The sequence below is a fragment of the Kryptolebias marmoratus genome, linkage group LG22 (assembly GCF_001649575.2).
Source record: "Kryptolebias marmoratus isolate JLee-2015 linkage group LG22, ASM164957v2, whole genome shotgun sequence".
NCBI classification, from domain to species: Eukaryota; Metazoa; Chordata; class Actinopteri; order Cyprinodontiformes; family Rivulidae; genus Kryptolebias; species Kryptolebias marmoratus.
The window spans coordinates 14,853,534-14,867,481 of record NC_051451.1 but is presented as its reverse complement, the minus strand read 5'-3'; the positions used below and the strand labels follow the sequence as shown (position 1 = coordinate 14,867,481).

Here is a 13,948-nt window from a genome sequence, read left to right as displayed (position 1 = left end):
TACTGTCAAAACATGCAAGAGGATTTACAAATATATTAAACATTAATACATATATTTTTTATTTAACCTTTATTCAACCAGACATATCACATTGAGATCTCAGATCTCTTTTTCAAGTGAAGCCTGGGCCTGAAGGCAGCCTAAACATGTAAGTTTTTGGACTGTCGGAGGAAACCGGAGTACCTGGAGAAAACCCATGTCTTATTATTATTGTAAAGACATTAAATCTACTCTGTGACTTGAGCAGCACAGTAAAAAGTACATTACTGGGTTATGTTCCCATTGTCTATTTATTGTCTAAATTTTAAGTTTGGATACTGAAAACAGCACAGACACAGAAAATGGGTAAACAGTCCTATTTTGGAGTTTAATATACGATCTTTGACCTTCAGTTGCAGTCAAATCCCCAGCCATCACAGTGACTGCTCCTATGATGGTAACACAAGTGTGCAGTTGTCAAAGGCATAATAATGATTCCATTTAATATGAATGGGGATTTGCATGATCTCCTCATGATGACAACATGTTTGATTTATTGGTATCAGTCACCTGTCATGTTTTTTTTCTGTATGTTGTGGGTAAAGTTGAAGCTGTACCTTCAGGTTTTATTTTCATGAAACTGGCAGATGGCGGGCCTGAAGATTAACCCACTGTGCTCTAATCTCTCCTCATCTTGTCATGCACAGAGCCTCCCTGTGGAAACTCAGACTCCGTCATACAATCCGTCGCGCAATTAGCGCGCACAATGTTTTCATGCTAAAGACACATGTGGTAACATAACATATTGTGTGCAATAATATAGAGTTTCAAAACCCAGTGACCATGATGGAGTTTTTATTCTTTTTATAAATTCGCATAACATATGTGACTATTGATTCAAATGTTTAACCCTTTAGATGTGAGTCAAAACAACACCAACAACACACTTCTCATTTTTAGCCATCTTCTTAGTTTCTAATCCTGTGAGTTAAATCATTGCAACACATGCTGATCTCTTGTCCTCTTGGTGACAAAGCCCTTTCCTCCTAGGGGAAACTTTAGAGCCGGTTTTATCTTTTCAGCATATGGCTGCATGTGCATCATTACATTTAGATTAATGTCCTAGATAGATGGACATGGCTAACCCTGAATCTGCCTGGGCACAGTCTATCCTGAAGTAGTTGAACTTATTTACTGGCATGCATGAGCGTTACAGGCCTTAAAACGTTTAGCAGCATTATGAAAACAAACACAGTTCAAGAAATCAGGAGTGTCTGTCCTAGGTTTCCTCCCAGTAGGCTTTAAAAAACTCCAAAAGGAGGGGACCAGGAGGTACTTAATCAGATGTCCGCACCACCTCAACCAACTGATTTTGATGTGGAGGAGCTCCCCCTGGATGAAGGAGCTCCTCATCTCACTGGGCTGGAGCTGTTGGAGTCTAGCTGGTGACTTAAAATTAAAATAAATAAATAAATAAATAAATAAAAACTAAGAGGAAATAGAAAAATTAATTCTGCATGTTTCCAACCAGTAAGTCTGTCCATATTTTGATAGGCCAACTTAAAAAAACAAATGAAAAAAAAACCCAAAACGCTTATTTTTGTGTGTATGGCTTGCAAAATTGAATTTTAAGTAATGCACATTATTTTGTTGCCTTTTTGTTGAATCAAATGTTTTGAAACATAGTGAAGACCACATTGTGAATGCCATGTGCCAACTCGTCACCAGCTCAGTGAGATACTACCTTAATGCTGAACCCTGCCATTCATATGGAGGACGTTCAGCCGCTTAGATCTGGGTTCTCATTCAATTTGTGATGATTCACACCTCATGACTGTAGGTGAGGGCTGGAACGCAAACAGACCAGTAAATCAGGAGACTTGCCTCTCGGCTCAGCTCTTTCTTCACCAGAACAAACCAGATCAGTGCTCTCATTACTGTGGATGACGTCCCAATTTGTATATCTATTTCCTGTTTCATTCTAATATCACTTGTGAACAAGACACCCAGATACTTAAACTCCTCTAACTGAGGCAAAGACTCGCCTCTAATCCATAACATCAGAAAATAAAGTTACCTTTTTTTATATTTTCAAAGAAATAGTGTACTTGAAATTTTTAAAGTAAATATAAAAACAGAAAAGGTCATTTAGAGTAACAAAAAAAAATCAGATGAGAAATCATAAAACAAACAAACAAACAAACATTAAAAACTAGATTGACTGAGTAGCTACTACAAGAAATGATTATATGAGAAAATGTTTTTTTAGCAACATCTTGGTTCACTGTGAAAGATTACATTATTTGTCAGAATTTGAGCGCACGTTCCTGGCTACTTATCAAAAAGCAATGTTAACAGGGACAGCTGCAAGTAGAATTAGTTTGGCTTTGGTCTTGTCTGTGGCTCTGAAATATCAAGTAAACATGTTGACTACTAAGAAGCAGTTTATCACTACGACACGAAGGATATCTTAGACTTTATGAATTCCATGTAAAAAAGAAAACAAAACTTGCATATCGATGAATTCTTTTGCAGTTCTTGATAAGCATCATCATTGAGAGCATATCTTTTAAACAAAGCAATGTCTGATGAAATGTTCAGTATGTTTTACTTAAATCTTGTTTAAATAGACAGGTAAGCAAGTAAAAAAAAAGGCCATAGATTATCCTCCACTGAAAACAATATTTCAATATTTACCTGGATAAAAAAAGATTTACGAAATACAGAAAGGGAAACTTTGGATCATTTTAACGGTGCTTGTCTCACTGCAGAATCCCTCTGTCTGTATGAGCACCTGTTGTCAAGATACCCAATTCAGCTTTGCCATTTTGGATTATTATTGATAATCTCTTGTGTGGTTTGCCAAGGGCAGAAGTCCGCTTTTAGTCCTGGTCCACTCTAAAACTAGGTCATGTCTTTAATCTCTCCGTGCAGAGTACACTGTAGGTTAGCAGCCTTTTATTTTCATAAACCTCAGAGTGCTAAAGCAGAGTGAACATACACTCCCTAAAAGGTATGACACACTGCTTCAACTGAAATGATTATTAGCAGCTGTCCACTGTGGAGTTGTGATCATCCATAAGCATGTTATTCCTATACTACTTCATGTTTCCATCTTTGCAATCAGCCCTTTATAGATCTGTAGTTTTGTTACTGGATCCTCATCAGTTTCCATAGCAATGTGTCAGCTTGCAGGAGAAATAAAGCTTAACTTTAAATGCAACATTTAAAGCTGTTTTTATTTACAAGCCTTTGTATTTATGAATCTGTATTGGTTTGGGTTAGAATAACCCTAATTTTCTGTTCTGTTGTGTATCCAGACTCCATTCCCTTGTAGGTATTCTGTTTCTGCTTATCCTATACTCCCAGCATCATTGTGCTAATTATTTCACCCACAATGCATAATTTCTTACCCTTTCTCCCTGTTTTTTTCTGCTCTCTATCAGATCCTCACCAGTGTGTTGCTTGCAGTTGTCAGGGTTTTGTGCCTTGAACTCTGTAACTGCTGTGGGATCTCTGTAGCAGCAAATTTGGGAAAGAGAAGTTGGTGTCTTCACATTCCTGCCTGGAAGCCTGTTTGGGATTTTACTCACCACCCACTAACACTAACACCAATAAATATAAATATAAGCAATCCAAATAAGGTTCAAAATTACCATTCAAACTTTTCATACCAAAAGAATATAGTGACTAGCTGTATGGTTTATTCAAATACACCAAAATAAATGACGATTTTAACAGCAAATTTAATGAAAATTCTGTCACTAAATATCCTTTGATTTGATCTTTTTTTTAATATAAAAGTTACATATTTACAAATACAAATGTGTGTTGTGTAAAAAAGTGAGCAAAATACCTTCTCAGTGTATATTTGATATAATACATTTCTTGACAAAACAATATAATTCAAATTAAGGCTGCCTCCTGTACAACTTTAATACACTTCTTTTACCATGCTACCCCCAAGTGGGAACATGTTGGTGGTGCACTCTGCAACAAAACCAAGAACCACAAGTGAAACTCCAGTCTGAGAGAAGTTTTTTGTTGGGCCAGTCTGGACCTATGAGATCTTTAGGGTATGGTCTTTAGGTATATATATATATATATATATATATATATATATATATATGTGTGTGTGTGTGTGTGTGTGTGTGTGTGTGTGTGTGTGTGTGTGTGTGTGTGTGTGTGTGAATGCTGGTGTCTGTGTGTATGTGTTTGTGTGTCTGTCTGAAAGACCCTGGCAAAAGCATGTGGAACAAGTAGAAAAGTGCAAAGTAAAAGCAGAACAGGCTAATCTAGAAGAGGAAATGTCAATATGACCAAATGTAGATAGCTATTAGTAATGACCCTGTAATGTCTTCATTTAGATTCTGACAGTCACTGGTAGTTATAGGAGGTCAATGATTACCAGAGTGACACATGTCCTGTAGTTGTAACTTATTTGATCTATCTGTATCCCCTTAGGGTTTCTGATAAACTGATCCCAGACTAGCTGTCAGTACTCAAACTGGATGATTTGGACATGTATAGCTACAATGGTGGCTGTGAGCATGTATTACTCATGGTCTAAATATGAACGACATCTACATTTGAGGGGAAGTTTTTCAACCAATATAGAGAAAGCATATTTGATTTTTTTTTTAGCCTTTGTGGCTAAGAATGTGTGGTTAAAATGGGCAAATTAAACATTTTATAAGGGAATTTATCATGCTGGAGTTCAAAATAAGACTGTAACTTGAGTACTGTTCTTTACCCTGCTTCCTCAAAGTGGTTGAATGCTGTTGGTGCATGAAAAAAACCCTTCTAATTACATTATATTGAGCATTTGCATTCCCTGATCACAGGAGTGCATGATCTGTGGTGATTAAAGATTTCAGTTTCTAGTCTGCGTAATGCTCTGGGTTAAATTTGCATGTTCTACCTGTGTCTGCACTGTTCTTTCTTTGTACTCTGGGTCCACCTCACAGTCCAAAATACACAGTTTAGGTTCATTTTAAATTGAGTGTGTGTCTGTGAAAGACATTTTAAAGACTAGCAGCTTGTTCAGACTGTATCCCACGTTTTGCCCAGGGACACGTTGAACAGCTTCCAGTAGATATGAAACGATGAATGAGTGTTTTACAAGTTGGGAAGAAGTTTAGCCTTTTATGAAAAGACACATTCTTTAAAACTCTGCTTTTAAATGATAAAATAATCCACATTTCATTAACTATACGTAATGAAAAACAGATTGTTTTGATGCACGTGACATGGAGATATTCCACTTTCTTGAAAAAAACTGAGCAATGCCAAAGTTTGGAGCAAGAAATGCTGTTGTCTGAAAGGTTTTTATTAATTATATGATGCGATATTAAACCACTTTCTTCATCCACTAAAACTACTGTGCTTTTAGAGATACAATCAAAGTGGAACACAGCACATTTTCTTTCAGTAGTAAAGAAAGAAAGAAAAAAAATCTGCTTTTTATTGTCACACTTTTCTCTTCACATCCACAATATTTTAATAACTTTTTATAACAAATTTAGTCTGCAAAGATGTACCAAAGTGTGCAAACCTACTCTTTATTTGTCAACACAAGTGATGCTTGAAGCAACATTCCAACTAATAAAAACGCTCCTGTCAATACATGTTTATATAGTTTATTTTTCTTTATTGCGAAATACAGTGGGTTGGTGGAACATTTTACGCTCTAAACCTTAAGGGGGGAAAAAAATCTTTGGCACAAAGAGCCATAAAATGTGCATTCCTCACTATCAGAGGAGCTCTGTGTGCAGAATCGCCGACAGTTAGGTCACGTGACCTCTCCAGGAAGAGTTAGGGGTGTCTTGGAGCCACGCGCAGCTTTCTCGTGCAGTGTCGGCACAGAACGTGAGAAAAGTTCAAGTAGAGCGACAGAATCTACTCAAGAAAAATACACCGCTTAGGTTTAAAGTGATGTAAAATCTTACTTATCTGAGACTTTTTTATCTGAGATTTTTTTTTACTTAATATTCGTGTGGACTTTTAAACTCAGATCACATCCTCTCCGCTCGAGCTTCGTGTTGCCGTGTGCGTGGAGGCGATCGACGTCTGCGCCGCGCGCCGCCGGAGCCTCCGCGCTGCGGCCGGAGCGCCGCGCCTCGCCGCGCCGCGCGCCCGCGAGCACCGGCATGAGGAGGTGGCGCGGAGAGATGCGACCAGGAGGCGAACGCTTTCTCAGAAGGACCAGAGATGTTTCACACGACCGCGAGAAGACCGAGAGAACAACTGCAGGTCTGTTCCGTCCGCGACCCGGGCGAACCCCGCGTGCTTTCTCTTTCCCGGCAGGAAATGGTTTCAGAGCAAAGCGCTCAGACGCAGAAACAGCGCGAGGCGAACAACCGCTGCACAAACGGAGCTCAGTGGGAACATCAGTGCGCGTTGAAATGCTTGGATGTCTCTCTGATCGGTGCTCTGAGTGCGCTTCAGTGTGATGATCGATGGAACAACGGAAAGCGGAGGCTTTAGGTCTTTTAGGTCTCTTATTAATTTTTTACATACTTGACTTTTACTTACATAGACTGTTTTTCTAATTCAATAAAAAAGCATCGAGTTCTGATTCCTGCACATTAGATCCTAATAGCATAATAAAATTCTCGGATTGAGTGGATGTAGGAGACGAATTGAGTGCCCCCTCCCCCCTGACTGACTGGATGCTTTTTTTTTTTTTTTAAATGAAACCACACACTCAAATGGGGGTCAGCAGCAGTGACATCCAAGCTAAAATCGAATTATCAGGACCTGTATAAATTATAACAGCTGGTTTTTAAAAATATTTTATATTTTTTTTTATTTGCCAGCTGCAGCCTCGAGGAATGATAAGACTCTGAGGATAAAATCGCTGCTCCTGCAGGCAGTCATTAATGTAATTTGCAGTGGGATGATACACAGAGTTATGTGTGTTGATACTTATCTTGTCGGATTTGCCAAACGCTTCAGTGACTCTTGAATATAAAACACTCAGCTCAAGCTCCTTAGTCTGACAGTTTGAGAGCTGGGCTGTATTAAGGCTCAGATAATCAGGTCATATTTTACTCAAAGAGGACACGGTTACTCTACAACTGTTCCAAAAAAGGTGTCTTTTCTATTACTGATGCATTCTGTAATAGATATTACATCTTTTGGCAGGGCCAAACAACATGTGTTCTTTTATTTGCCCTCCACAAAAGCTGCAAAGTGGTATAGCTCCAAGGAGCTTTCTCACTTCAGAAATACCAAAGCAAATGTAACTGCATAATTTCACATCATAAGATGAGAGGTATTGCAAAATTTATCTGCATTTTTATTACTTTCTGTTTGCGTAATGTTTATACTTGGAAATGATAATCAAAAAATCCCAGGAGCATAGGAATGTCAGTTATCAAGTTGCGCAAGTTTAGCGTTTGACATCAGTTGTTACCAACCTGCCGGGGCTTGTGTGCAAAGCTTGTTTCCCTGAAACCTCATATATGTGATGTGAGCAAATACCACTTTTTTATAAATGTTCTATTTTCTGATAAGATGACTCAGTTCAGCAACACAATTTACTCTTTCATTGTTATTAAGAAAGTGTTGCAGCTGGTGTCACGTTAAAAAGATAAGACAGAGATTAGACAGAATGTAAGTCAAAAACCTATATTTAATCCTCTATAATGCTTTTGTGTGGACAATACTTTTTAGAAGTCAGTTTCTTACAAGCTGTAATAGTATTTTTTCCTGCAGAATGAAGCCTTTGCATGAGAGGTTATGACCGACACAAAGTCCAGACTGTAAACCTCTGCAGCAACAGCAAGAACCTCAAGAATGAAGACCAAGTATGCAATTGTTTTTATTTGTTTTGTGGCCCTGGTCATCATTGAAAAAGAAATCAACATCATCTCAAGGTAAGATGATGACTAAATGTTAGTATTTCCAGCTTCCTGTAACTCCTACCCCCCTCCTCATCTCCCTACATACCCTTTGTGGTCAATGCCTTAAAAAAAACTGCTATGGTAAAGATTAAATTATCTGAAATGAGCATGCAGGAATGATGGCCCGTTCCTCCTAAAACGAACAAAACAGAAACTAACAAAGAGACAGGAAGCCTGCGGGTTTTAGTCTCTAAATAGATCAGCAAATGTTATGAGCATGTAAAGACCTGGGTCTGTAGATATGTGAGAGCTTTTTAAATTAATTTAAATAACATTTAACAATCTTAGTCCTTTAACCCTGTAAGATCAAACATTGTGAAGATTGCATCAGCCTAATAACTGTCTATAAAAGACTGATAGGATCTTTGTCTAAGCCTGACCAGGTAGTTGGATGTTTGAACTTAATCAAAAAATACAAGAATACACGAACAAGCCAGAAGACTCATAATAGACTTAAACAATAGTGTTCAAAGCATAACAAGTATCATCTCACACTGAGTCAAATGGACCAACTGTCAAAGCTGTTGCCCATGTGAACCAACCTTTTACGCATTACATTTTCAAGTTGTGGTCGTTGCCCGGGTCCATCCTCTTTCTGCTTTAATTACTTCTGAGTCGGCAGCAGAGGCTGTCACAGAGCTGAATCATTGTATGTGTGTAATGGGGCAGCCACACTCTCGTTTTGAGTCATTCCTCCACTCAACGACATTGTTGACTCATGTTGCAACACAAGATGCATCTGACTAAGCTACCTCTGTTCGGTCTGTTAAAAAATGCAAAGACCAGCAGTGGTGGTTTAAAAAACAAACTTGATATTTGTGCTGATACGGTGTGACCACTCTGTAAATAAGGAAGGTATTAACACAGAAACCTCCTTTCATTCAGTCTCGGAAATAGGATAAAAAATAAAAAGAGCTTGGATTTAAGAAACTCAGGTTTATTAGGAGACATGATCTGACCAGTTTAGTGTCAGAGGTGACAAATACTGACTTAGGAAAGAAACAAATCATCTTACAGAAGTTATTTTTGTAATGTTGTTGTGTACACAGTTAAAACTTCTAGTTTGGATCTGGAAGCTGGTCATTCATATGTGTAGGTGTCATTAGATAACTGCTGTGGAATCAACCTTCCTGTAGCCTTTATTTAGAATTAATCTCATGTCACCCATTACCCATATCGTTTAACACTACCACATAGGTGCATATGTGATAATTCTTGATCTACTCTGTGTTTCCACAGGGTATCTGATAGGCTGATTAAGAGGCAGAGTCCGCACCAGACCCCACAGACTCCTCAAGATGAGAGCAACATAACACAAAAACACTTGCTGACGGTACTCAAAGTGCTGCCCTCTAAACGGCCTGCTTCACAAGGGAATCGCACAAACTTCTCTGAAGAGCAAGACGAAGAACTGGATGATTCAGACATGTACAGCTACAGCGGCGGCCGTAAGCACGTGCTGCTCATGGCCAGCACGCGAACAGGATCATCGTTTGTGGGGGAGTTTTTCAACCAGCACGGGGAGAACATGTTCTATTTGTTTGAGCCTTTGTGGCACGTTGAACGCATGCTGGCCACAGCAGCGAACAACGCGACGGGCTTAGGATGGATTTACCGGGACGTACTCCAGGCGCTCTTCCTGTGTGATTTTTCACCCCTAGAGAAGTTCATCTCTCCTCCACCAAATAACCACGTCACCCCTGCTCTTTTTCGCAGAGAGTCAAGCTTATCGCTTTGTGACGAACCTGTTTGCAGCCCTGTGAACAAGGATGTTATTGAGAGGTATTTTTTTTAATCTTTTATGTGTTTGCTGTTTGGCCAATAACATCAAAAGCAATAACTGGTCAAACTACAACAAAAGAAGGTTCAAAAGATTTCTAGCATTTCTAAAATAATTATATAAAAAATATATATTTGAAAAAGTTGCTTTCAATTTGACACTGTTTACTATTTCCTTCTAGCATTATCCTGTTTAGCACATAAGTAAGTTTTATTGGTTACAACGTCATAACAAATCTCTCCAGACAGAAAATCTGTAAAATTGTGCTGGTATTGTGGTTTCTATTGCATGCTTAATACATAAAGCCATAGTGGTCATATGTGAAGTAGACTGTAACATCATCATTTGCCAAAATTCTCCATTTGTAAAGACAGACTCACTAAGAATAGAGATTTATTTATTTATTTTTTAATACCCACACTTTGGGAAGTGCTGGTAAAAATTGTTTTTCCCACCAAAAATGTTGTTGTTTGCAAGTGTTAAGATGTGCAAACAAAGCGGTAAAAAAATCTTGTTTTGCAAAATATCTGTGTTAATCGGGACACTGTTACTCTACAATAATAATCAGTTATTGGTTCTAAATAACTACCTAGTTTGCAACACTCTGAAATATGTTTTTTTATATGTAAAACTATATTATTTCTTTTTAGGTATCACTGTAAGATTCGTCGCTGTGGGCCACTGAACTTGACACTTGCGACTCAGTCCTGCCTATCTAAACAACACCATACTATAAAGACTGTCCGTGTGCGACAGCTGGACACACTGCAGTCTTTGGTGCAGGACCCTCGCCTGGATGTCAGAATTATCCAGCTGGTTCGAGATCCACGAGCCATCTTAGCATCTCGTATGGTGGCTTTCTCCTCACAGTACAAGACATGGAAGGCCTGGGCACAGGGTGGCCAGGTACCTGAAAATGATGAGGAGGTGAAAAGGCTCAAAGGAAACTGTGATCAAGTTAGGATCTCTGCAGAGATGGGACTGAGCCAGCCAGACTGGCTAAGGAGACGTTACATGCTGGTGCGTTATGAGGATATTGCTCGGTACCCTATGGAGAAAGCTGAGGAGATGTACAAGTTTGCTGGGATACCATTTAGTTTCCAAGCTAGGGAGTGGATTCTGACAAACACGCAGACTACGAAGGAGGCCAGTGGAATATACTCCACTCAGAAAAACTCATCACAGCAGGCTGAGAAATGGAGATTTAGCATTCCCTTTACACTGGCTCAGGTGGTGCAGAAAGTGTGTGGCCCCACCATGAAACTGTTTGGGTACAAATTTGTGGATGACGAAAGGACGCTGATCAATAAGTCTATTAGTTTGCTTGAAGATAAATCGTTTTATTAATCAGGGGGCGTATCTACAAAAACAAACAAAAACGCATACAGCAGATCAGAATCTGAAGAAGCCAAAATTTCACAAACCAAACCTAATAAGCAAGGCTGCCATACTCAGTGTTTAACAGATGACTACAACATTTAGGCTTTATGGTAATATTCATGCTCACTGATGAAGTGCCTATTTTTAACATCAGAAACCTCTTTATAAAGAACATAACTTATCTGCATACTGTGTTCACCAAAAAGCCTGACACTTTACATTAACTTTTATTTCATTTAAAACTAAATAAGCATTGATGTCAAGTTTGACCTGAGGTTTCATTGGTAGATTGCAGGGTTGGGATTTTTAGAGTGTAATGTTTTTTTGTGTAAGTTGTGTTTGTGTTCGCAGATTTAAAAGGGGGATTTTTGTAATTAAAATGTTCATATTTTGGAAGTATACTTGGACAACTACTGGCAAATCATCGTATTATTCCTCACATAATGTGTTGTATTTTCTACAAATCCTACTCAGGTAAACTGAATGTGGCACTTTTCTGTGTCTTAATGGGAAGCTTTATTATGTTTCTAGCAACAAGCTGTGTAAAAAGCAAATTTGACCAAAGTTGTTGAAGCGAGTCTCATGGAATATGCCTTACCTCAAGTAAGTCCTCAACTATTCCAGCGTTGCTTTACACTGGAGCCACCATAGTGCCATACCATATCTTCCATTTCTGTCCTACCTCTAAATAAACAAGCATGTTGTTGACAAAAGCTCTTTCTTATCGGATGATCTGCTGCTCCTGTCACCACGCTGCCGTTAGACCAGTATTCAGGGAAGTGAGTTTATTTTCAGTTTACAGAATGCAAGTGATAAAAATGATCAAAAATAACAAGACCAACAAAATTCACCCTTTAAAAATCTATCTTGTGTGTGTTTTTTGACAACAGTGTGTGTGACTTTAAGTAGTTCCCAGGTGGTGTTGATGGTATATAAAGGTAACCACTGTATATATGGTTCAATGGCAGCATTGTGCTCAGTTTGGCTGAGGCCCCAGTGGGACTGCCATGCTGCTCATGGAAAGAACCTTGCCTCCTAGATTTATATAGTAGGCAGTTTATATTGGTTTTGTTTAAAAAAAAGAGAAAAAAAAGATAAATACATTCAGAAGGTGTTGAGTTGTCAGAGTCACCAAAAAATCTGTACAAACACCAGTAGCTTGAGTTTAATACTAACATCAGTTTGAACTCAAAGTTTTCATGTAGACAAAAAATGCTTTTGTTTTTATGTTTTGAGTGTCACTTTTTACCCTTATAAGTCTTAGTTGAAATCTTTGTTCATCAAGTTCAACTTTGTATAATGTAAATATTTCTGATTGCCTTTAATAACTCATAACTGACATTTTTCTTCCGAATTTTTGTCAACACAAAATGTTTTATGTCTTAATAATTCATATTTTGCTTCAGGTGATCACATATATCATGGTCTTTAGTTGTTGTAAGTTAAATTATATGCAAATAAACGTTTCTAGCCCATAGGAAATCTTTGTTCTTCATCCATGGTCAGTATGTGTATTCTGCTAAGAACATTTCAATTATTGTGACATTCGTAATGATAATTTTGTTGATAGACTTGTATTTATGTATATATCCCAATTTTGCTTAATTGGGTTGTTTTTATTGTGTAGCAGTTTGACATGAAATGGAGGGAGTATAATGGACTGGTCATTTAACAATTTTTTTCTTTATTTTTTTTCTTGTGGTGTTAATTTTTAGTGAAGAAATAAGAAGCCAATTCATAGATTTTACTTAAACAACTGCAAATGTATCACACGGATGCAAACATTTTCCTGGAATAGTTATGAGATCAATTTTAGGGGGGGAAATAAAGGGAGGGCAGCACAGACCAAAAACATGCAACATGTTGTCTCTGAGTTATTCTTAGGTGTGAATGGTTGTTTGTCTCATTTGTCTCTGAGTGTCCCTGTGATGGACTTGGGACCTGTCCAGGGTGTCCCCCGCCTCTCACTCAGTGACTGCCAGATATAGGCACCAACTCCTTATGGTCCGGAAAAGAGAAAGAAAATGGATAGATGGTAAATAAAGGTGTTTTAGATGTTAAAAAATGGTGTTTTCGTAATTCACCAAAAGCTTCTGTCAAATAAAGAAATTACCAGTTCAAGGATTTATAATAAAATGATTTTTTTCATTATTATTATTATTATTTTTATTACAATTGTGACTGCCTGGAAGATCTTCATTTTAGTTAAAATTAATAGTTTTTTATGCTTCTGTTGATGTAACCGAGTTACCACTACCACTATTAAGACAGATGGTAAAAAAATAAAAATTTCTTAGTTGTTTTGATATTTTAGTATTGTTCAATTCAATAATGGACTTTCAAAAAGAATAAACAAACAAACAAACAAAAAAAGATAATTTAACACGTGTTTATTGTAGACTCCAAGCCTGGAAATACACAGTGGATGAGAATTGCCCGGACAAAATGGGGATTAATGTGGGATTGTTTAAATGCAGGCTGTTGCCAAGGATCCCCCAAAGCCAGAGTGTGAATTACGCAGAAACAGGGAGCCCATTCAGATCTGCATTCTTTCTGTCTGAATAAACTCCCAGCTGAGGGAAGGCACATTGGAGTTAACAGCTGCTGGTCAAGCACATCACTGATGGTATTTCCACAGCAGCGCAGCAGGTGTTTCTATGAGGCTGACAACAAGAAAGCTATTTGAACTTTTTTTTTTTCCCTCCAAGTTCCCCTTAAGACCGCTGGGGATGCTGTGGAGGTCTGGGAGCGACGAGTGAGTCCATCACAAGTAGCAGCTGCCACGGCTCGACGCCGGAACCTGATTGTATGTTTAGAGGTAATAGTTTAGAATGAGTCACAAGTGAAAGCTGATAAAGCAAGCATGATTGGTGTGCTTTAAACTTGGAAATAAATTAACGAA

General features: G+C 38.2%; 1 protein-coding gene across 2 annotated transcripts; it reads left to right on the top strand.

Annotated features, from left to right (window-relative positions):
• The first annotated feature begins 5,696 nt into the window (after positions 1-5,696).
• Positions 5,697-12,128, top strand: chst3a (carbohydrate (chondroitin 6) sulfotransferase 3a). 2 transcript variants are annotated; one of them, XM_037973731.1, is made up of 5 exons: positions 5,697-5,847; positions 5,993-6,231; positions 7,699-7,859; positions 9,126-9,668; positions 10,317-12,128. In XM_037973731.1, the coding sequence occupies exons 3-5, from the start codon at positions 7,780-7,782 to the stop codon at positions 11,011-11,013; spliced, it is 1,320 nt and encodes a 439-aa protein (XP_037829659.1). In that variant the 5' UTR covers positions 5,697-5,847; positions 5,993-6,231; positions 7,699-7,779; the 3' UTR covers positions 11,014-12,128. The 2 variants fall into 2 exon arrangements, with proteins under 2 accessions (XP_037829659.1, XP_017283806.1); XM_017428317.3 differs by having other exon boundaries at positions 5,728-6,231.
• Positions 12,129-13,948: the final 1,820 nt, after the last annotated feature.

Coding starts and splice junctions, on each gene's coding strand:
- chst3a (XM_037973731.1), top strand. CDS start 7,780: ATGAAGACCAAGTATGCAATTGTTTTTATTTGTTTTGTGGCCCTGGTC. Junction 7,860..9,125: donor GAAATCAACATCATCTCAAG/GTAAGATGATGA, acceptor GTGTTTCCACAG/GGTATCTGATAGGCTGATTA. Junction 9,669..10,316: donor AACAAGGATGTTATTGAGAG/GTATTTTTTTTA, acceptor ATTTCTTTTTAG/GTATCACTGTAAGATTCGTC.